General features: G+C 44.4%; 1 protein-coding gene across 1 annotated transcript in view; it reads left to right on the top strand.

Annotated features, from left to right (window-relative positions):
- The window catches only part of LOC103362458 (paired box protein Pax-2a-like), a 28,697-nt gene that overhangs the window by 3,972 nt on the left and 1,994 nt on the right, over positions 1-22,731 (top strand). Inside the window, exons 5-11 of the mRNA XM_008288818.1 lie at positions 1,636-1,715; positions 1,799-1,918; positions 10,145-10,320; positions 12,946-13,060; positions 17,076-17,081; positions 20,431-20,532; positions 22,564-22,650. Of these exons, the coding sequence (XP_008287040.1) occupies positions 1,636-1,715; positions 1,799-1,918; positions 10,145-10,320; positions 12,946-13,060; positions 17,076-17,081; positions 20,431-20,532; positions 22,564-22,650 (686 nt within the window). The remainder of the gene's footprint in view (positions 1-1,635; positions 1,716-1,798; positions 1,919-10,144; positions 10,321-12,945; positions 13,061-17,075; positions 17,082-20,430; positions 20,533-22,563; positions 22,651-22,731) is intronic.

The following is a 22,731-nucleotide window of genomic DNA, read 5'->3' on the forward strand; positions in this document are numbered from 1 at the left end:
AAAAAAAAAAAATCAATCAGAGCATCTTTAGTGGTTCAATCAGTTGATTTCAGATCATGTGATGCTTCTTTAAAAATCACCAGCAGCACTGATTTCTGTGTTTAAAATAAACAACAAGAAAAGTTTTCACTCCAGGTGCTCAGACGGGGCTTTCCCAGTTAAGACCCAGAAAGAAAAAAGAAAAAAAGAAAAAAGGCTGGAGCCAAAGTCTTTTCCAGTTGGGTGGTTCAGGCTGGGGCCAGTTGTGGGTTTCTGTGGCAGACAGTCTGACCTCAGGACTGTTGACAAAAGAGGATGCTTGATTTAAACACCTTTCGCCTGCATGCATTATTAAATGCTACAGAGATAGTGTTGTAGAGCGCCGCGTCAGGGCCACCACAACCAACAAGTAACGCTGCCTCGCTGCTAGACGTGGAAAAAAAAAAACACAGGGAAAGAAGGGGGGAGGTGGGGGGTCCTCAATGGCGCTCGATAGTATTGATTCAGAAGTAAAGCAATTTTAATATCTCTTCAGGGGATTTTCAGCAACAGCCAGGTCATTAATTCATTCTCCCAAATTGCTTATTCAATATGAAGAACATGGATACCAAATAAAGTCTTTGAATTTATGTAGCACACACAAGTCAAGGGGTCGAATAACTGTTATGGGGAGAAGTGAAAAAAATTAAAACGTCAATATGCGCTCTGTGGAAAGCCTTGTTGTTGGGTAGCTTTGCCTCCAAGGGGAGTTTTTTTTGTATATTATTATTATTATTTGTGACAGTGTTGGATTTATTCCTCTGAAGCCTCCTGGCTCCATCAATACCCAAAACACCTGATGTGTTTCTGGATAAAAGGAGAGGAGTGTTTTTATTTTATTTTTACAGAATTATAATCTCATCATCGTTAAATAAAATATGCAAAAAAAAAAAAAAAGAGGCTGCATCGGTCCTCAGCCGACCTCGGCCTCCAGTGCTCTTAAATGGCTCTCACATGATGAATAGTTTTAAAGTTTACAAATTATTGTGACAGCTCCCTTTCTCCCCAAGTGCCATTCAGATTAAAGGAATCTAATGCTGGCGTAAGCTTGTGCAAGGCAATAAGGAACTATTGCTTTCCTGTCACATATAATTTATAGCTTTCTATTTGCATCTGTTTGCCCGTGTGACTAATCCCCAACTTTTTCTCCCCAAGCCCCGATCAATACAACCTCATCCGCGCTGGCACATGGGGGCCACCGGTTCTACAGAGATGTTTGATCTGGGGAAGCTGCTATAGGTGCTGCGATGGGGCCTCTGTGAAACCCCCCTGCACGGTGGGGGAGGCAGGGAGGGAGAGAGGGGGAGAGAGGGGGAGCTGATTAGTGTGGGCCAGGTAGAGTCAGTGAAGCCGATCATTGAGGTGAATTGATGTGATTTCATGCTTTGTTTGCAAGATCACTCAGACCAAAAGTGCAATGAAGACTTTTCTCCAGACCTCACCTTTAAGGTAGAAGCACTGACCAGATCCCTCCTCGCGTATGACTTACGTTTGATATCTTAATCCCACCATATCTCCACGCAGCAGGCTGAAATTAACCGGGGTGGGGATGGGGGGGAAATCGAGATGAATCGAGAAGCGCCACCGGTGACATCTACTTTCCCTTTTGTTCCTCAGGATCATCCGAACTAAAGTCCAGCAGCCCTTCCACCCGTCTCCGGATGGGACGTCTCTGTCGACGCCGGGCCACACAATCGGTAACGCTCGCAGCATCAGCACCGGCGTGTACGTGGGAGTCGGCACACATCATAACATACGTGTGTTTTTTCTTCTGTCCTAGTACCAAGCACAGCGTCTCCGCCTGTAACCAGCGCCTCCAACGACCCGGCAGGATCCTACTCCATCAACGGGATTCTGGGTATTCCACGATCCAACGGCGAAAAGAGGAAAAGAGATGAAGGTAAGAGAGGTTTTTGGTCTTTTGATGCTTTGAGGGAAAATAGCTCAGATGAGAATGTCTTAAAAAAAAAGAAATTAAATGGAGTTCTTTGCAGCTTTAATGCTATAAAACCCTCTTTGCTGAAGTTGCAATTACAGCATTAAAAACCTGCTCCGGCTCCAGCAGATGACCCTTATAAAACACCTAAGTCTGAACTCTGTTACACCGCTGTGTCAACCTGCCAAGGAGTCTTTTGATTTGAAGACACGACCTCCGCTGTTGTCTCCTGCAATTAATCTTTATGGAAGTGATTAAAGGGCTTTAGATAATTACATGTCAAGATGATGTAGCCAACCACCCAGGTCAGTCAAGAAAGCCGCTATAGCTCTGTGGAGGGCTTCTTTCTTTTTCTTTTTTTTTTTTCTTCATCCTCCTCCCCCTCCACCCTCCTCCACTTCCAACAAAAGTGGCTCCACTCCTGCTGCTGAAGTCGTAGGTTAGTGGATGTAAAGGGGGGCCTGAGGCGATATAGATTATTGGTTCTGTAAGCAATAGGCGTCCTTAATGTCACTACATAAGAAGCTGATGAGAATAGCTAAACAGATGCACTCGCGTACGGAGGGATGATGCTCGCCAAAAAAAAAAGAAGAAGAAGAAAAAAAAAAAAGGGGGCAGTTATCTCAAACAGGGTGGGGAATGAGTGCCTTATTTCCGCAGTAGCTCCGGAATGAGAGCTAATCAGAGCACGGCAGCAGTTTACATAGCGTCTTCTTTGTTCTGGCGTTTTGTGGGGAAGCGCGGGGGTTTGCGGGGATATCGAGTGGAATTGATGTTTTATGTGCGTGCGGGGAGGGAGGGGATGACTAATGACCTGTCAGAGGTAGATTTCCTGGCAAAGATATAAAAACCAGCATGACGTGGACATGGCAAATGACATAATCAAGTCTTTCCCTGTAAGAGATGCAATCGCAGAGGCATAATGCAAACGTCTGGTATTTTCGAACGGGGGGCTTCATTTCCACTCGTTCGAGGACCTCTCATATTAGCCGGGGTGTAATGTCTAGTCACTGAATGATAGAATGCACACATTTCTATGCAGATTGCTACTGAAGGGCAAAGAGGTATTAAAGGGCATGGAGAGGAATAAGGTGTGTGAGTGTGTGTGTGAGTGTGAGTGTGTGTGTGTGTGTGAGAAGGAGAGCTGGCCTGTTTTGTGGAGGTCTTCCAGGTGACAGCGCCATGTTTCTACGGCTATTCAGTCTCAAATGATTCCCCTGATGTGCTGCCATTTCTGTGATTTAGGTGCTCGGCCAGCATTACGATGAAAGAGAAGAAAGCTGTGTGGGTGTGTGTGTGTAGATGTGTGTGTGTGTGTGTGTGTAGATGTGTGCGCAGGCTTATGTGTGTGTGTTTGCGTCAGGGTAGGACTTGTACTGAGAGCTGACGGGGGGAGCTTCTGGTTCTTATATACTCTGTGTACGGCCAGCTGGTGCCTACCTGGAACCACAGGGTCACGGATACTTTATCTTTCCAAAACATAAACCTCAGGCCTCGGCCACACACACACACACATGCACACACACACACATGCACACACACGCACACACACACGGCTGCAAAAGCAATGTCTTGCCTGAAGGCACAGTTTGTAAGAACAGTACATTACATAGGATGCTGCCCTGTAGACACACTCGTCCTGTTGCTGTCTTCTTTTAAAGTGCACTTTGCCAAACAAAAACTCCTGAATGCAAAGATTTCGCTGCTTGGAAGTCAAATCATTCACTGTTTTTTGTTGATTTTTTGGAGAAATGCAGTCACCAGACGGATAAGTTTAGCAGAATATGAATGTGATTGAGTGATATTTTAGGCCGCACATGATCTGTGGTGTACGGAGTCCTACATGTGTTCATTTTAAAGGGTCTAACTTCAACGTTTGCATCCGTTCAAGCAGTTTCAGCGACATTTACACTAAATGGACGAGATGTTTTACTACTTTTTAAGACATAAGTACGGAAATGATCAAATAATTAGCATAACCTTAGCACCAGGCCTTTTACAAGCCAAACAAAGCTCTAAAATCAGACGTGTTAAAGTGTTTCGTTGCTGTTTTGTGCTTCAAAGCAGATTTTTTCGGTGTTTCATTGAACTGCATTTCAACAACTCCACTTGTAATTCACTGTATATTGACAAATACAATCAGAAGTCATGTATTTTTAGCTGACTTTGAGTGTCATGGCATAAATAATGAAAAAAAAATCCAGGCAGCATCTCCAGTTTGTCGTTACCTGCAGTGTATGGAGCCTCATTTTTTATTATTTTTGGTCGTGAAACTTCATTCTTTCTGCTAAATTGAACGAATTAGACTTTTTTTTCACTTCTTAAGACACATGTATGAAAATAATGTCTTTTTTCGATCCAAACAAGCTTCAGAAATCAGAGGTTTGACAGTGTTTGGGGTTTAAAGAACTAAAACTCCCGATTGTAAAGATTTGTTCGTGTATGCTGAGACATGCAGCCATAAGAAACATAATTTTACTTGAATTAGAGCGTCATCGCATAAATAACGAGAACTTTTACTTGAAAATGTAGCCTATAGCTGTGTATATCCTTATATCATCATGTAGTATTATTATTTAAGAGCGCACCTTCATGCTTTTAGCTTCTGCAGCATTCACATTGAAGAAACAAGACCTTCATTTATGGAAATCATCAGATGCTACGAGGCTAACTCTCTGTGTTAGTCTTTTCTTTTTTAACCCAACAAGCCTCAGAAATCAGATGTGACAGCGTTTCATTGTTGTTTTGGGGTTTTTAAAAGCAGATTCTTCTGCGTTTCACTGATGCCCCGTTTGCTATTCAGACATATTTCCCTTCGCTCAGTAGGCAGTAGTCTATAGTCAGTTAATGCTTGGATTAAATTTCCTCACAGCACAGTAGCTTGCCTGAGCCCTATTTAACTTGGTAAGCCTCATGATTATTATGGCACAAGCAGTCATTATCAAGGGTTGAAAACACGAACAAAAATGAGAGAAGCAAAAAAAAAAAAAAAGAGGGGAAAGGAGGGGAGAGGGGTTAGGGAGGGGAGGCGGCGTGCAACACAAGCCCCGGCGAAATGGATTGGCTGAGCAGCCCAGAGTATTTGTTTTAGGCAGCGGCGGTGGCTCTCTGCCAAGCAGGCAGACAGCTCCTAAGTTTCCAAGTCAGCAGTGCCCTTAAAAAAGGGTCCCCCATTACAGGAGGGATGTAGAGATAATGTAGTGTGACACACGTTATGTACACTGGGTCTCGGCGAGAGGAGCTTCAGGGACACAGGTGTCATAAGAGCCATTAATCTACTATTGTCACGTGTTATTGCAAATTAAAAGTAGCATGTTACACTTGGCAGCCATTGTTGCAGATGGACAGAGTGTGGGAGAGAGGAAGGGGGGAGGCAGACCCCTGGAGATGGTGTCTTTGGTGACCACGGCTGTCCGCACGTTTTACAAATTGACATATATTAGAATTTGCAATTCTGCAGAGAAAAGCTATTACCTCACAGATTAACATCCAAGTAACCCGCCGGCCGGCCGCCTCGGCCTGCATCCCGGCTCCACCGCCTCCCCCCTCCATCACCCCAACGACACTGTAGGAGAGACAAAAGGAGAAGAAGCTTAAGCTGAAACATACATAAAAGAGGAAACAGCATCTGAATATTTAAGGACACATTTGCTTTCACGGGTGTTTTTGTTCGCGTTATTAGCGAGCGTGTGAACGAGCTGCATTGACCCCGAGCAGACGGAGGCCCGTCGATAACACGCGGCGTCCATGAAGTGTGTCCGGCCTTTCAACGTCGTATCACACGTCCTCCTTTTCAGAGCCACGCACAAATAACACAATCAGGGCCGGTAGATGATTCTTAATTTCAGCCATTCTCAACTCTTTCTTTCTTTCTTTTTTTGTTTGATTTACGAGAGGAATACCAAGAGAGAAATTTCATGATAAGATGATCATCGTATATTTCAAAAGCCAACAACAATAGCCAGTGGCAGCGAGAATGGATGTGATTCTGTGCTTCAGTAGCTGTTGAATTAATTATTTCTCATCTCTGAGCGTCATGAGGACTGAGCTGATGCGTGTGGATGGAGATGAGTGATGGAGCGGGCCGCCGTCACACCCTGCTCTGTGTATCAGCATCTGTTTTGGGGGAGAGGAAGAATCAACACAGGAACTGAGAGTGCAGGGAAATGTCAGCGCCGGAGTGCAGCCTCCAAATTAGATTAATAAAGCCTTTAAAAGCCTGGGAACATCGCGGCAAATTAATGGCCAACAGTAAGTGGAATTACCTAAAGCCTCTGCGAGCTGAATCTTAGTCGTAATCACAATTTTTTTTTTTTTTGCAAGAAATCGATTATGCTCGGTCTATAAAATAGCCATCAGAGTCTCCTGGACCTCAAATTTTCTATTTACATCGATATAAAACGCAATAAAGCAGCGGAACGTCGAATTCCAAAGGGCTGTTCGATTAATTGATTATCAAATTTCTTTTCAATTAATCACCCATCGATCTACTTTGCAAGTTTTTCTTTACGTCCGATGCAGATCTTTGGTGAGGCAGAACAAACAGACAGTATTTCATTCATGTTCACATAATCAAAACATTCAATTAGAAAACCAAAATGTAGCTGAGTTCATCCAATTTGACGCAAATGAGTTTTAATTTGATTTCATTTAGCCAAGAATTGAATCAGGCGGGAAATTATAGAGGTGTATTATTTGTGAAACACGTAACAACGCGTTGAGGGAGCGGGAGCGTATGTATGCTGACATGTTGTTTAAACAAGGAGCAGGCCGGGCGGGACTGAAGCTCATTCATCTGACGGGGGGCTTCGGTGACCTCGAGGTGCCAGCTCCACTCTAACAGGAACTTAGAAACTCAATTTTCATTGCATGAAAGAGTTTCGACTTCTATTCTAAAATTGCTCTCTTCCTCTATTCGGCTTTCAGAGAGAAGAAAACAAAACTATTCATACTGGCTTTACACTTCATTAATGATAATTGTTCTGTTTTTGTTGTGGAGGCCAGTCGCTCAGTCCCTGCACTTGCGTTGGCTGAAGCCTCCTGCTAGGGGTCGCGACCTCCGGGTGCCAAACCCGCAGAGAGGAGTCCGCTTTGTAGAGCTGGTTATCTGATCTGATAGGGGCTGCCTCCTCGTTACCAGAGTGTTAATACACACCCATGTCAAGATGAATACACTCAATGCCAGCAGTGATCAATAAACGACCACGGAGCGGGACGAGCACGTAACGCACCAACAAAAGCCGCCGTGGTCAAAGATTAGCATCGCTGCTGCATAATGGGCACATTTGGAAATGTCCAAATAATGGGTCTGACTTTGTGGACATGATAAGTGCTTGTAGACACCTTAGAGACGCTGAACAGAACCTGGAAACATCTTCAGATTGAAGCATTTCTTCATACTTTAGTGAAGTTAAAGCTGCCAAAAAACAACCCTAAAAACTCAACTTATCTGCTTTTCCAGGACTGTGTGAGTGAGATTTAGTTAAATCTGCAACAAATAAGAAGATGTAGAGACTTTTTAATTGTTACAGGAAATACCAACTGTGGTGTTTTTTCTTTCAGTCTTGAGCACAGATTTGCTCTCTGGTGCTGCTTCTTTAACGCTACGTAGCATAAAAACACAACAATGGCCTTTTGGTTTGAGTTAAAATAACACTTTGTTGAGGTCGTCATGGTTTCAGTACGTGGTTACGGTGAGGGAGCGATGGTTAAACGTGTTAAACTCAGATGTTTTGTTGTTGCTTGTTGCTTTTCTGGCTCTACATAAACCATCCCTCTTCCTCCTAACTCGCTCCTGATGCACAGGAGTCAGGGCTGCGTCACCCAAACCAAACTCCTGCTGTCGTTTTTCAGCCTCCAACTTGTTTAAAGGATGCATAAACTCCACATGCACCTGAGGAATCCTAACTACACCGACTCCACAAACGTTCTAAATGTCACCGGAGTCATCTTCATCACCGATCGCTGCTGATCTGTCAGCCGGGGGGAATCAGTAGCGGGGAGGGCAGATGGGACTGTCTTGGGTCTTGAGTGGGAGGAAGAGCGTGCACGTTGACCCAGGATGGTTTGTCTTGTGTGTGGGAAGTGTATTCCACGGCGGTGAATGACAAATATGGTAGGGGGGGTATTGATCAGGTGTTGTGGCTCAGGCTGGCTGATGGAAAGTAATTAATGACTCTATTTGCTTTGGTAGCAAAGAGAACAATTGAGTTTGATGAAGTGACATGAGGCGGCGGCGGCGGCGGTAGGTGAGGGGCTTTTATTGTGGCTGTGCAGAAAAACACGACGAATATTCACCTGAAGAACAAAAAAAATCTGAGCTGCTGTTCGTTTCTGACATAGCGTTTGGGTGAAGATTAGCCACGCTCGTCTGTTAGCGATGAAGCTACAGCCAGAAGAGTTCTGTTGTTGGACAAACATAGCGTCTTGTTTTGGGATTTAGGTCAGATTGAGGCTAACTTTAGCCTCCTAGCTGTGCTAAGCTAAAGCTAAATTGTCTCCTGATACCATTTTTCCACCTTTACTGGCATCATAACTGCAACTATTGCTACGCAGCTTTTTTCGCTTAATCGTAAAAAAAAACCTGACTTTAGGACACTTGCTTAAAGCTCTTTTTGCATCAACGTTAAAGATGCTTTGAAGGGTAAATGATGCACAAATCTGTCACCTCGACCTCCAAAATGCATGTTTTCCTCACTGCATGCAGCTCGTTGGAATCTTTTTTAATGCACAATATAATGAAATCCTCAATAATCAGTGTTGGTATCAGATGACATCATATCAGATCTGCACATTCCTGGTAAATAATGCTTTTTCTGTGCTGTAAAAAAAATACTATATAGTGAACAAGATGTCGTTACCAAACTTCCACATTGTGTGACGTTTCTGCAGCTATCAGCAGAGTTGCACATGCTCAGACACACACACACACACACACACACACACACACACACACACACACACCTACTCACACTCTCTTTTATAGCTCCTTCGGCTCTTCTGTGGAGAGTCGGGTTCATCCTCTGGCCTCAGCCTGTGGAAAAAAGGTCAAGCAGCAGAATAGAATGGCAATAACCCTCCCAAATGGTACTATCACACAGACATGATTGATCAATTGAATTCCATGGCAGAGAAAAATGTGGGATTAAGTAGAGTATTATACGCACAATGAGTTGAGGCATGATGTTCATTTCAAGTTCATTTCAGCTCCCTCTTGCCACCAGATCAGGCAATCAATAGCGGCCTTGCATATCATATATCACCACTCTCCCACTGAGGGGAGAACATAATCTGCCGCAAATTTAGAATGACAGATTTGTAAGGGAGCTGAAGCTTTCTGGGATCCGGGGAGGAGACCTACAGACACTGCAGCCAGGAGGGAGGGAGGGAGGGAGGTGGTGGTGATGGAGGGGAGAAGAAGAAGAAGGGAGAGAAAAAAAAAAGGGAGGGAGCCATGGAAGGATGGTCTGTAAAGGTTTTAAAGCGTCGCACGCAAGTAACGGCGGGGAAAGCTAAGGCATCCTTCTCCCAACAGTCGAGTAATCAGGTCAGGAGTCGAGGAGAGAATTCCTGTGTTTGGAGAGCAGCGTGATTGAACCAGACTGTACAATTTTATTCAGCCTCTTGTCCTCCGCCGCTGTTTCCAAATGGAACCACACGCTCGCACAGATTGAAAGCAGTATTGAATTGTGAAAGGGAAATTGTGCTTTAAAAAAAAAAAAAAAAAAGCTGCTCTTGATTTCAATGAACATCAGTAAAGGGCTTTTTGGGGAAGGAGAGAAAAGGAGGAAAAAAAATGCTCTGGTTGGAATGAGAAGGCGCTGTAATGGGCTAGCTGCTGCTTTCATTAGCACACATGCTTGCCACAACATGTATATATTTGCAAGTGACGGTAATCCATCAATTACCAGAGGGGCTTTCAGATCATGATGGTGTTAATACTGTGGTGGGGGGTTTGCAGGGAAAAGCCTCCATGATGTAGCCAGTGGCTCACTACAGCCATTAAGGTGCAGAAAAAAAAAACCTCCTTCATCCCTTACTGTCCCTCCTCAGATCCCCCACAGAGGTGGTACAGGAGGAACAAAACATGAGGAGAATATAAAGTGCATAGCTTGAAGTAAAAAAAAACAAAAAAAACAAAGGCCAGCTTCCCGGGGTCAGTGTCTCGAATGTCGCTCTCTCTTCTTGTAGATGGTTCAGATGGTTCTGGCCCAAACAGTGATTCTCAGGGTAGTGTGGAGAGTTTACGGAAACACCTGAGGGCAGATGCCTTCACCCAGCAGCAGCTGGAAGCGTTGGACCGGGTCTTTGAACGCCCCTCGTACCCTGACGTCTTCCCCACGTCGGAGCACATCAAACCGGAACAGGTTAGTAGCACCGCAACCCTCCACACCACCTCTCACAGCATCAGAACCGAGCATGCAGCGCTGATTCCAACACACACACACACACAGACACACAACAACAAAAACCCACCTCTGTCACAAATATTCCCAAACCTTATCCGGAAACAAAAGCTAATTAAACAAACGTCTGAGATGGCCAAGCGGCGGATTACAGTCCCAGCATGTATAATGCTGGAGGGATCACCAGGAAAACTCCCACACGGTATTGATTTTGTGATGAAAAACACATTCCTCGTACCCCCTGTAATTGAGAATAACAGTAAAGCAACATGAAATTAATCGATACCTAGATTTTTTCTTCATTTTTGCCGTGTTATTCAGCCGCTGTTTGCTTTCGGATTCCTCTGAACGGTCCGAGGGAAGCCGCTTTTACTCCAACGTGCACGAAACGCTGCAAACAGCCTCCATCAGCTCCGAGTCTTGATATTAAAACCACACTTGCCATCAATCCTCATTTTAAAAATTAAGAGGCATTTGGGGAAACAGCCACCCCCACGCCAAACCGACAGCCACAAACCAGCGCTTATTAAAAGCTCTGGGCTTATTACAATGGATAACCTTTATTTACTTTCATTATACTATTAAACAACAAGAGACTATTAATTTCTCCCACCAAACTACAAGTCGGACCCATAAAGCAAAAGCAGTCACCTAATTGAGTTCATTTTAATTTCTCTCCAATCGGGGCGAATTACGCAGGTGATAAATCAGTGGGACAGGCCTCACCTCCAGAAGAGGGCCTAATTTGCAGCTAATTACAAAACTGATTTCTACTGGAAGATCAATACCAAAACGAATTGGAAATGACTTGCAATCACAAAGAGCGTCAGGGAGAGTATTAAAAGGCAGAGGGAAAAGGGTTAGACTAGAAAAAAGGGGGCGAGCAAGTGAGAAAAAAAGAAAGGAGGCCGGGAACAGTCCAGAAAAATCAGCTTTAATTTAATGCAATATTAATCAGAGCACTTTCCCTTTATGGCCGCCTCATGTTTTTTCTTTTTCACTCTGGAAAATGTGGCCCTATTAGCCAGTGTCTGGGTTCTGTAGCGGGGCATTAAAAAGCCATTCTGGAGATGCAAAACTCAATGGATTCACCCCTCCCACACTTCTGCTAGCCATTTGGTCATCCTTTTCAGGCCTATCTTTTCAGCTTTTCCCCCTCCTGCCCTTTATCTGCATGATAAAACGTCTGTTTGGCGTCTGAAGCCCGGCGAGAATAGAGGAAAACATCCGACATTGTGCCGGCGAACAGTTGTAGCAGACAATTAGAGTTTATCTGTGATAGTGGCAGACAAGAGCGGGGTCACGGGCGTCCCCCTGTGGGAGCGCGGCCCACTGAGCCACTCACGCCGGGCTCTGGACAAACGTTGTCAACACTCAGACTCCGGAAGTCTCATCTCATTAAAAAAAACCTGCTAACATCTGCCGTCAGTGTCCTTAAGCTTATTTACAAAAAGGAAACGCGAGGATGAAAGAGGAAGTTGGGGAAAGGATTATTTATCCATTGAGTCTGTTTTTGTTTTAATCTTCAGTTTAATTTCAAAAAGAGAGGTTTTGTTTTATCTGCTGCTCCATCGATGACATTTTGTTTGTTGAGATCAGAAACTTCTCAGAAATATGTCCAGACTTCGGCATGTTTTTACCAAAACTACTTCTTAATGAAGAAGTAGTGGCTTTATACAGATACCAGTTCATACATAATAAAATAATCAATAATCAAAAACATTTTTACACATTTTAGCATCAAAACTCCTGATTGCTTAAAGTTATCATTAAAAAAACAGGTTGAATTTTGCTTATTTATGCTAAAAATATGCTATTCTGGTGATTTTAAATTACATTTCATCAGATTTTTCTTTTGTTCACTGAGAAAAATAAAAGTGCTGCTTTTCGTTTGGGCTAAATCGGCTCAATGCTTAAAAAATTAAAGCAGCACACATTTCATTCACCTCCTTGGAGCTGCTCTGAGCGGGACGTGTCGGAGTGTCGCGTCGCCGGCTGAATCGCTCGACGCTGCCGGAGCTGAAAATATGTTCTTTTTTGTGATTTGGGTGCACTAGTCCTTTAAGCCAACATGTGAACGAGAAGAAGAAGAAAAAAAAAAAAACGGCTTTGAGGTAACAAAATGTGCAAGTTGTACAAGCGATTCTATTCAGAGATAAGAGGTAATGAAATTTAAAGGTGGTTTAGACTCCAAATTAAAAGCAAAAAAAGGCAAAAAAAGAAAAAGGTGAATGGTGTTTCTCAAACAGGGCCACATGGTGTGTCTGTAACAAAGCAGAACTGCTTTCTCCCTTGGCTGATCAGGGGTAGGACTGCAGTCAAGCACAAAGGGCCAGCTGACGCCTTGGCTTTTCACTCATCTCAAAATCCCACTTCCTCTCAGACAATACCAAAATACATTCATGATATGCTTGAACTGCCACCCTGCAGCACGAACACACACACACACACACACACACACACAATGCTCTCATACAAATTTATACTCACACAGGCCTGTGTGGAGCGCTTAATGGAGGAGGAGAAAGGTGGATTTCCATCTAGGTATTGTTTGGTTGTGTAATGATTCAACTGTCCTTTTCCCAGGCTAATGAGTACGCGCTCCCTGCCCTGAATTCCAGCCTGGACGAAGTCAAGCCCAGTTTATCCTCTAGCGCCAACCCAGACCTGGGCCCCAGCGTGTCGCAAAGCTACCCTGTAGGTAAGATCAAGTGCCGTACAGTACGCCTTTATGCTGCCGGGCCACAGCTTCAGCTGAGGGGATTGGAACAGTGCAAAAAGAGCGAGAAAGTCAACGCTACACAACGCTTTTGTGCAAATTGACAGAGACGAAAATGACATGTGTGACAATAAAGGCCAAAAAACAAAAGTTAAGTGTGAAGACTTTTTTAATGCCATTTCACTCTGAGCTGAAAAGGTGGTACGATGATGCGATAAGAGCCAGCAGCTGTCCTCAGTCTGCTTGGTGTGTTTTTTTTTTTTTCTTTTTGCTGAGCGAGCAGGGCGATAAGAGAGATTGGGAGGGGAGGAGTGCTGTTCAGTCACCGCTGGACAAGGACCTTTGGGTGTCAGCACATCAGAACTATGACTGTGTATCAGAGCAAGGTCTCGGAGAAAGAAAAAAAAAAAAAAGAAAAAAGGAAAAAGAAAGGGGGCCACCATGCAGGACTGACTGCTTGTTGGCTGCTGCTGCTGCTGCTGCTGCTCCTGCGATTTGTTCACCGGCAGACAGTTTGTGTGTCTCAAAGCCACGAGTAATGTGCCTCGGTAAATACGCTCTGGCATTTCTGCCGCCTAACTCTAACACCATGATCATTTATTTCGCCCTCCTATCTCTCTCTCCCCCTCCTCTGTTGTGTCTCCTCTCCTTGTCACAGTTAATGACTGCCTGGCTAATTGAAATATTGTTCCGTTGTTGCAGCGTTATTACCGAGAAGAAGGTTAAGTTTACTGAAAGTTTACGATGACTGTTGGGGGGCCTGAGATTAATATACAGAGCTTTTATTAAAATTCATATAATTATGCAGCAGCCATCAAAGGCAACGAGTTCTGGGTGTGTGTGTGTGTGTGTGTGTGTGAGAGAGTGTGTGTGTGTGTGTGTGAGTGTGTGTGTGTGTGGAGGGGGGGAGGACAGGGTGATTGAAAATTGCAGCAGCCCTCCTTCTCAAATGATAGCCAGGCAGCCTTATGAGAAAAGAAAGGGCCCTTTTCTCATTAATATGTGGGAGGTAGATTTCCCCTGTAAGGCAGGCCTCCTGAGAAGAAAGGTGTGTGTTTGTCCTTTGTGCGCCGATGGCCCCGCAGAAAGCCGGCCGGGCTGTGCAGGCGGCTTTGTTTGCACCTGGGATATTTTAGATGGTCTGTGCAGGAAGGCTCTCCTTACTGCTTTTACAGGTGCAAAGAGACATGTAGAGGAAGAAAGATGGGATTGTGCGCATACCGGCGTGTTTGGAAGGCACATGACCTGCTTCTGTAGGAGTAAATAAGTTCACTGCATGCCCTCCTCTGCTGCTAGAGCTCACTGGAGGCAGAGATATAAGGCGTGCAGAGGTCAAACTAATGGAACAAACAGCGCCCTGACTTCCACTTGGTAATTACTATTTGGTTAGTGGCTCCTCTGCTTGGTTTTCCCTCAGTGGCTGCCTGTGTGGATAATAGGTGATATTCAGGTGTGTGGTCTCTCTAATGGCTGAGTATTACAGTTTACTTGCCAGCGATAAGCTCACCAGAGGAATTTTAAGCCATGCAAAAAGTAGTAAATTATCTGCAGTATTTAGGCCCAGATCCAATTTCAAATTAATTGTGTCTTTACGGGGGAAAGAACTGGAGATTATGTTCATCCTTAAAATGTTTTTCGAACACCAATTAAAACGCCCACAGTTATTGATCTTGTTGATTTTATGTCCTGGAATTTGCATAATCTATTAAAAATGAATGATTCATGAAGTGCTCATTGCCAGAGATCGGGATTCTCAGTGAACTGAAAGACTTGAGAGATAGAAATCTTTTGTGTCCTCTGCTTATCCTATTAGGGCTCAAAAGTACCTGCAAAGCAGGCTCGAATAAGAAAGGGATTTAAGGGCATTGTGCACATCATCGAAATTCAGAGGCAAGAAGCCACTTCCATTAAAACAGTTTTTTCTCTCTCCCTTTCCTCCACATTAATGCTGTATTACCTGCTAAATAGTCCCTCTTACCCCATAAAAACACCAAAGGGTTCCATGAATGTGTGGATAGGACAATTGCATATTGTGAGGTAATTTCTATTGTTGATATGGGAAGTAATTTCTTTGATGAATTCCCTCCGAGAGATGGATTTCATCTCAAGTGCTTCTTATTCTTGTTCATTCAAACTGCTTAAAATTCAAATAGTGTGAGCCGTGGGTGAATTTGTGAATAGCGGAGGGAGGAGCTCGGAACTTTTTCTGTGTATTTTGAGAAATAAATGGAGAGATGGCCTCGATACGGCCAATTGTCCACTATTTCTATAGAGAGTTTCTGTATTTTCCTGACATTAGTCAGAGCCCACCTGTTTTTCTTGACGGTGCCTCAGACTTAAGAGCCACCTTCGAGCGGCGAGCGCATTCCCCTGAGCATTCAGTGGGAGTTTTACACGTCTCCACTCAGTCGCTGCATACTGAAGACTCTTTAAGCATATTCCCTGCTGGGCCTGTTAATGGAGGCCTCCAAAGGCTTAAAGCCCCTCAGTCAATGACACCTCTCCTCCTCCTCCTCCTCCTCCTCCTCCTCAAGGAGCTGCCTCTGCACACTCCTCTATGCCTTCCCCTCACTCTTATAAATAAAAACTTCACCCGGCGAATGCAGCAGCCCACACTTAGCATCCAATTAAGGTGAGTGAGTGCGCTCAGGGTGAACTACACAAAAAGTACCGAGACCCGCCGTTGTCCAGTGAGCAGCGAGCAACGATCAGACAGCGAACCTGCCACCAGTGATGTGTGGCCTCATGACAAACCGCCGCCGTGTCTCCCCACAGGGGGAAACGCAGGCTCCGAAATTAATGCTTATTTCGTCTTCACAAAAGCAAACTAACCTTTGAGCACACATTTGATAATGAATGACTTTCAGCCGGCGTTTGGGGAATTAAAGCAATTTGGCTCTCCAAACATTCTTTACTTAGTTGTAATTAATTAGGGTGCTGAGATTTTTTGGCTTGTGATAAATTGCCCCATTCTGCATATAGCCTAGAAAATGGAGGTCAAAGATTTTTGGTTGTTGTTGTAGCAAACATGAAGGTGTCCCTGTCATGCTAAATTTAATACTCTTGCAAGCAAAAGAGTCATTCACAAACGACTTTGTTCGCGTGCCAAATAAAGGGAAGGTCACCCCGCTGTTCTGTTTGGGTTCTAAGGAGCTGAGTCGATGCGAATGCAAAACGCTGGGTGTTCCTCGCCACGATGGAAACTCATGAATCAGGTGTTTAGAGGAGCTCTTTGTAGTACAACAGTTTTGTGATGTTTTCCGTCACTCTCGTTTGTTAAAGTCAGATATTTCTCCGCTCAGCTACGAGCCACTTCTCAAATTAAGACAGAAATCAACAGGCGTTCTGTAAACAGCAAAGCAACAAAAAAAAAAAAATCTATGAATTGATTTTCGCGAGGGGGGAAAGAAAAAAAGAGGGCAGGGGGAAAATAAATAGCTTTGATTTGCTGGCGTTCAATCTAAGGGGACTGTCAGAGGAAGCAGACAATATAAAGAAGCCCATCTTTTAATGAGAATCTGGACCCACATCTCTGTTGTAAAAACAACAAAGGCTAGGAAGCAGCTAATGAGGCTATCATTGCTGTACAGAGAGTTCTCGGAATCGGCGCCACTCTGAAAGAGGGCTTTAAAGGGGACATAAAGCAACAGTCACAGAGCTGCTGGCACTCACTGCCAACTGCATCCGTGAATATACAAAAACAAGATCCAGCACGGGCTGCTCCGATGGCAAACGCTCCAGCATATTTATGTTTGCATGATTTCTACCGGCATGTACGAACCTTTAGGAGAATCCACATCGTCCAGCTTTTTCTTTTATATTTTGCAGATTTAACTGCTTTCACTCGCTTCACCAAACAAGAAATATGCCCAAAAGTGTCTTATTGATGAGATCTGAGGTCAGAATGAAGGTTGACGTTTCCACCGAGGGTTAAGTTGAACGTATTGATCCCCTGATCTGATGCACTGGATCGGTATCAGAGCCACTATTGATGAAGTGACCGGCCCACGGTAAATACAGCTTCTTAGTGACTCGCTGAAGTTATCCAATTCTCAGATGGCTGTTTTAGGAACCTTTTATGTCAGATAGCTCAGAATTTAGGAGCCTAAGAAGTCGTGCACCTCTACTGGGCAGCAATGCTGATCATAGGACTGATATCAGATCAATGTTTGACAATCAATACTGGAAAAGGTGCAAGTGGAGAGAAAATTGCTTTGTTGTTTTGCTGTATTTTTAAGAATTAGACGCTGCAGCAGAACCAGCAGGTGGTCAGTGTGTGCTTCAGAAGCTGATGGAGGGATCAGAGTGTTTACTTCTATCGTACGTCCACATCAGCTGCTGCTGCAATAATAATGAAGAAAAGACAGGGTTAGTGAGTTGCCGAGACAGTTAGACAATAGTTACCAGTGTCCACACACACACACACACACACACACACACACACACACACACTCGTACACAAAGGCCTCACCCCGGCCGGACCCCCCACCTACAGTACTCCCACGGCTCCCTTTGACTTATGTGCACTGGCTTGTGGCTAACTAATTCTTATTATAAATGAAAGGTCCGGCATGACCTCACTCTTCTCTGTAAAGCTCTTTAACTCGGCAGCCCCAGAGTCTGAGCGCTTTAAGCAAAAGACACATCTCGCCAGGCGCTCATACAATATAGCGATCAGCGCCGAGATCTGCCGACAATAGAGAACAGTTGTTCGACATCAGATTGAATCGTTTCTTTATCAGACGACTCGCCGTCGCCACTGGAAGTGTTTTATTCTCTTTAGCACGTTTGTCAGGGAAACTTCACTTAGATTTGTCTTCTCTGTCATATTCTACAGCTTTGTGGTATTTTCTAAACTTTTAATAAACCTCTCCTTAGTTGAACAATAAGTCCGGAGCTGCTCCACGTTTTGGTGTTTCATAAAGATAAAAACACATTTTACTAAGAGTTTGAAGCCCTGCGTTTAAACCAAACTGGTGGAATTTGTTGTCAGATCATTTATTTAAGCAAAACTACTAATACCACAATGAAAAAGTCTTGTGATTACATCTCAGTAGATCAGTGAAGTCTTGTAAATAAATTGTAAAAGTATGAAAAACTCACTTGTCCTTTTTGGGAGCAGCTTATATGGTAAATTATTGCATTTTTATGACCTGCTTTAACATTTAAACAGGATTTTATTGCTGCTAGCAGGCCGGCAGATCAGGGAGGAGCTAATGTTGAATTTGTCCTGTTTAGTACATTTTTTGGCATCATGTTCTATCAGCAGATCACGTAAAACGCTCAGACTGCACAGTAATTACAGCCATAAAGTATATTTAATGGAGTAAACAGTTAAATGTTTCAGAAATGTATTAGAAGAAAAAAAGGAGTGAATTAAAAGTACTCGAGGAAAAACCTTTAATTACATCCTGCTATGAGGAGAATCTAAACCGAAGCGCCGTGAGGCCACAACAGCAGCTTCTGAGGTTGTAATTTTCACGTTTGTCGATTTTATTTTGAAAAACAACCATCCCGCCTCACCTTGCATCATCTCCAGCATCTCCAGCACCTCCTCCTCCTCCTCTTCCCCCTCGGCCTGGTGCACCTCCAGGCCGGACTCCCTGCCTCTCCACCAGACTCCAACGTTTTCACAACCTTGCTACTGCATTAGCATCTCCAATTACATAAATATGACTGTAGTGCACGTTTTTTTTTTTTCGTTTTTTCATTCTCAATTTCACAATTTCGTTTTTCCTGTTATTTGAAATATAAATCTGCACTTGGAAGTGTAGGAGACGTGTTGCATCCTCTATGAGGCATGAAGACTGGTGTTTGGTCGTTTTATGCTGGACTACTTTTTGCTTTTTCACATCCTAGCACGACTAAATACTCAGCTGGAGCTACAGATACTTAAAACTGAGAGCTGTTCTGGTCCAAACCCCAGACGAGAAATGAGAAGTTTGCTTCATCTGTAAATATCTTGAACTGCAAAATAAAAAATGCACTCGTCCACGCTGCTGTTAAACGAAACAAAAGCACCTCAACCATAAAAAAACACAAGCAAATCCTCCACGATCATATATACTATATGATTTCACATGAAAAACAAAAAATAACTAAACTGCTCTTGGTGATCCTGAGAGGGTCGCTCTGTTTCGACTCTTGTGTAAAAGCACCACCGTGGACAACTGTTGTCTTGTGGCGTTATGGTGCATTTCGTCCACCGGTTCCTCATTAAAGCCCCATTGGGAGACGACGCTCCCTTTGAGTCCAAGTGGCCCTCGCAGCTGACAATATAGCGGGGGCCTCTGTTGCCCCGGCCGCTGTGCAGATTGGGGTTACGTGCTGCGGTCCAAGTGTCCCTGTGGCCAGCGAGGACAGCCCAACCGTCACTCTCAATTACAGAGCTGAATATCTGCAGCCAGACGAGTGACGCTCTGCGGAGGGGCCTGCCCGCTCTGCCTTTACAGACGGGAGAGAGAAGAGCCCTACGTGGTCGGGTTTAGACAAGCTGGAGCCGCTTTAATGAGGAGACGTCGTATTTATCCGACCAGAATTCGGCTGCGCAGCTGCTCAGCAGTTTTTTCGTTGGCTGGTCGGAGATGCGTCGTGGTATCGAGCAGCGTGTTTACGTGACACCGCGCTCTCTGAAACGTTTGACTCCGGCAGCTCGGGTGTCTGCTACAGTGAAATGGTAGAAGTTCCTCTGCTGACTGACTTGTGGTGGTGGTGAGGAGGAGAGATGATGTCCACAGTGGACGTATAACTGCAGGAGTTGGTTTGTAGTTGGGATTGGGACACAAAAAGGCCAAAGCAGACCATTATGTGTAATTCTAGCTCCACTAGTGTCCCATTTTTAACTCCACAGATCAGAAATTTACACATAAAACACAAGAATAGTGTAGAAATATGATGCTACCACGTTGGGAAGATGCTTTAATTACTTTACAAAAATGTCATAAATGTATATAAGAACCTCAGAGCAGCCTCTCCTTTGGCTTCGTATGTTTAGTTTTATGTTTTATTTCACTGATGGAAGCTTATGTTAACTTAAAACATCCTAATTTAAGGATGCTAATAGTTCTTCCATCCAAATAGTTTTAATACATAAACACAATAAAAGTGATTTCCTCTCATAAAATCATTTATGAAAATTTAAATTAACCCGTCTGGACCTGAGTACCTGCTACTATCTGTGCACTTTGTATTCATTGATTATGCACTACATTTATGGCCGACAGTGAAGCCGTCCTGTTAGGTTGTTTACTTCCAGCAGATCAGCTTCAGAGGTTCGTCCAGGTCACCACTTAAAACCCAACAGCGCCTTTTAACGGCTCTTCTTGTGTGTGTGTTCTGTTTTGTCTCTGCAGGTCGGGACATGGCCAACACAACCTTACCTGGTTACCCCCCTCACGTCCCCCCCACAGGCCAGGGCAGCTACCCGACCTCCACGCTCGCCGGAATGGTTCCTGGTGAGTCCGAGTCCACGTCACCGCCCTCATCGGTCATTAGGCTCCATTTAACAGGTGGTGTCGGCCCTCGACGCGAACATGTGTAGGAGCTGAGGAGCAGAGTGAGGAGGCTTTAGTGGCAAATTATGCATGGAGGCGATGAATATTGACCCGCGGAGTAAAAGAGGCGCACACATCCCCGCATTAGCCGCGTGATTGGATTAGACAGGCTGAATAAGTGATCAGAGACGGAGGGGAGAGGACGCTCTTCCTTCCTGCTTCTCCTCCTCTCCGGGCCCTTATTGGCTCATTATCTCCCCGCGTGGCCGTCCTCGCCGGCCTCCACAAACAGCGCCGGCACCGGCCCTCCCCGGGCCTCTGCGCTCCGGAGCATATCCCCTTTCCCCTCCTCTACTTAACCTGCAGTTCAGGTTCACAGCAAACAGTTCAGGGTCAAAAGGCAGAGGCATGGGAGCCCGGTAAATATTCAAATCGCTGTCTCTCTGAGGAGGTCAGGCCCTGCGTTTCCCTGCCAGGAAACCAGGGTGAAAGATGCAGCTTTTGGTTTGCCGGGCTGCGTTTTCAGCAGGCTTTGATGTGAACCACACCGACGGACAGGAGGAGGGCGGCGGGGCGGGGGGGGAACCAGTGGAGTGTGTGGTGTGTTAGCATATCATTTACCAATCACCCATCACACACTCTTCCTTTTTCTCCTCCGTTATAAAGAGCTGCCATAACATGTTCCATTAGCATCTCAGACAGGGAGGTCGGGTTTACTTTCCATTTGTTTGTTTGTTTGTTTGTTGTCGTCTGGCGGTTAGCAGGTAACCCTCAGACGAAACACGCAAACACATTTCATTAAAGCTTGGTGGCAAATTAGGTCACGGAACAAGGAGGAGCTGGTTCTGTGAAGGTTTTGTTGAAGGTAAAATCGCTCATTTTAGCGGCGGTGGCATCTTGTCCTGCAGATAATGTGATCTGTGTGGATTTTTACATGTTAATCTTTAATTTTTCTGCACTAGTTTGAAGTTTTTTGTGGTGTTAAGTCATGTTTTTGTCCTGCTTAAATTAAATACTTGTGGTATTTTGTGCCTCTAAACATGATTTAGATTATTTCAGCGTTTCCATCTGCGTTTGTCATGCAAATCTATTTTGAAAATATAGACGCGTTCCATTATATTTTTTTTCTTTTGGCACTCTTGAGTCCGTTTAACAGCCACCAGTAAAAAACAAAGAGACACGTGGGAGCAGCCGGTGGCAGCGCGGTCCGGATTTACTTTAGGATTTTAGGCTAATAAAACCGTTAAACCATGTGGGTGGAAAAGAGTCAAGTCAAACATACTTTTACTTTCCATTTGTTCTTATGTGGCACCACGGCGGAAGATGAGCACCTTAATCCCATGGCTTGTGGTTTTGTGTTACAACCGGCTCGTCTCGTACACAACCGCTAAGATTTAGTGACGGGCGCAAAACACTGTTAAAGCAAAGCCATTCCTCACCAGCTTCATATAAAATCGAGCCTTTATTGTCTCATAAAAAGAAAGAAACGTGTTGAACCAACAGCAGTGCTCACTGACATACTCCACGTTACCTCCATCCTGCCACGTAATTTCTGAGGAGATCCAGAGTGAGGAGGTGGTGGTGGTGGTGGAGGGGAAGAGCTTCGGATTGGAAAAAAAAAAATTCCTCCAAGAAAGGCTGCAGGATTTATTGCAGCATATCAAAAATGTATGCATGAAGCTGTTTATTACCACTCTGTATTTATTAGGCTGGTTTGGAATATAGTGGAGGAAGAAGAATGGCGAGATATCCATAAATGGGACGGGGAAAGCCGCCTTCAGTGTCACATCCTGTATTGTTCAGTGTTGCATAACTTAAGTGAAATGAAAAAGAAATAAATTACTTGCTTGACTGGCCGCACATCGATGACTATCATTTCCACCCTCAAATTGCATCCTGTTTTGAATGACGAGAAACGACTGCATGCGAAGGGCTAATGGCTCGACGGCGGCATTGAAATGCTAATTGATTTGTTGTTTTTGTGTTTTGCAGGGAGCGAGTTTTCGGGGAACCCCTACAGTCATCCGCAGTACACGACCTACAATGAAGCCTGGCGATTCAGCAACCCAGCGTTACTAAGTGAGTAGAGACACTCGATGGAAGCCATTAAATGACCGTTTGCTAAGTCCCTCCCTCAAATAAAAGAGATCGTCCAATGGC

Source organism: Stegastes partitus, unplaced genomic scaffold, assembly GCF_000690725.1.
Source record: "Stegastes partitus isolate 25-593 unplaced genomic scaffold, Stegastes_partitus-1.0.2 Scaffold576, whole genome shotgun sequence".
In the NCBI taxonomy this organism is placed as follows: Eukaryota; Metazoa; Chordata; class Actinopteri; family Pomacentridae; genus Stegastes; species Stegastes partitus.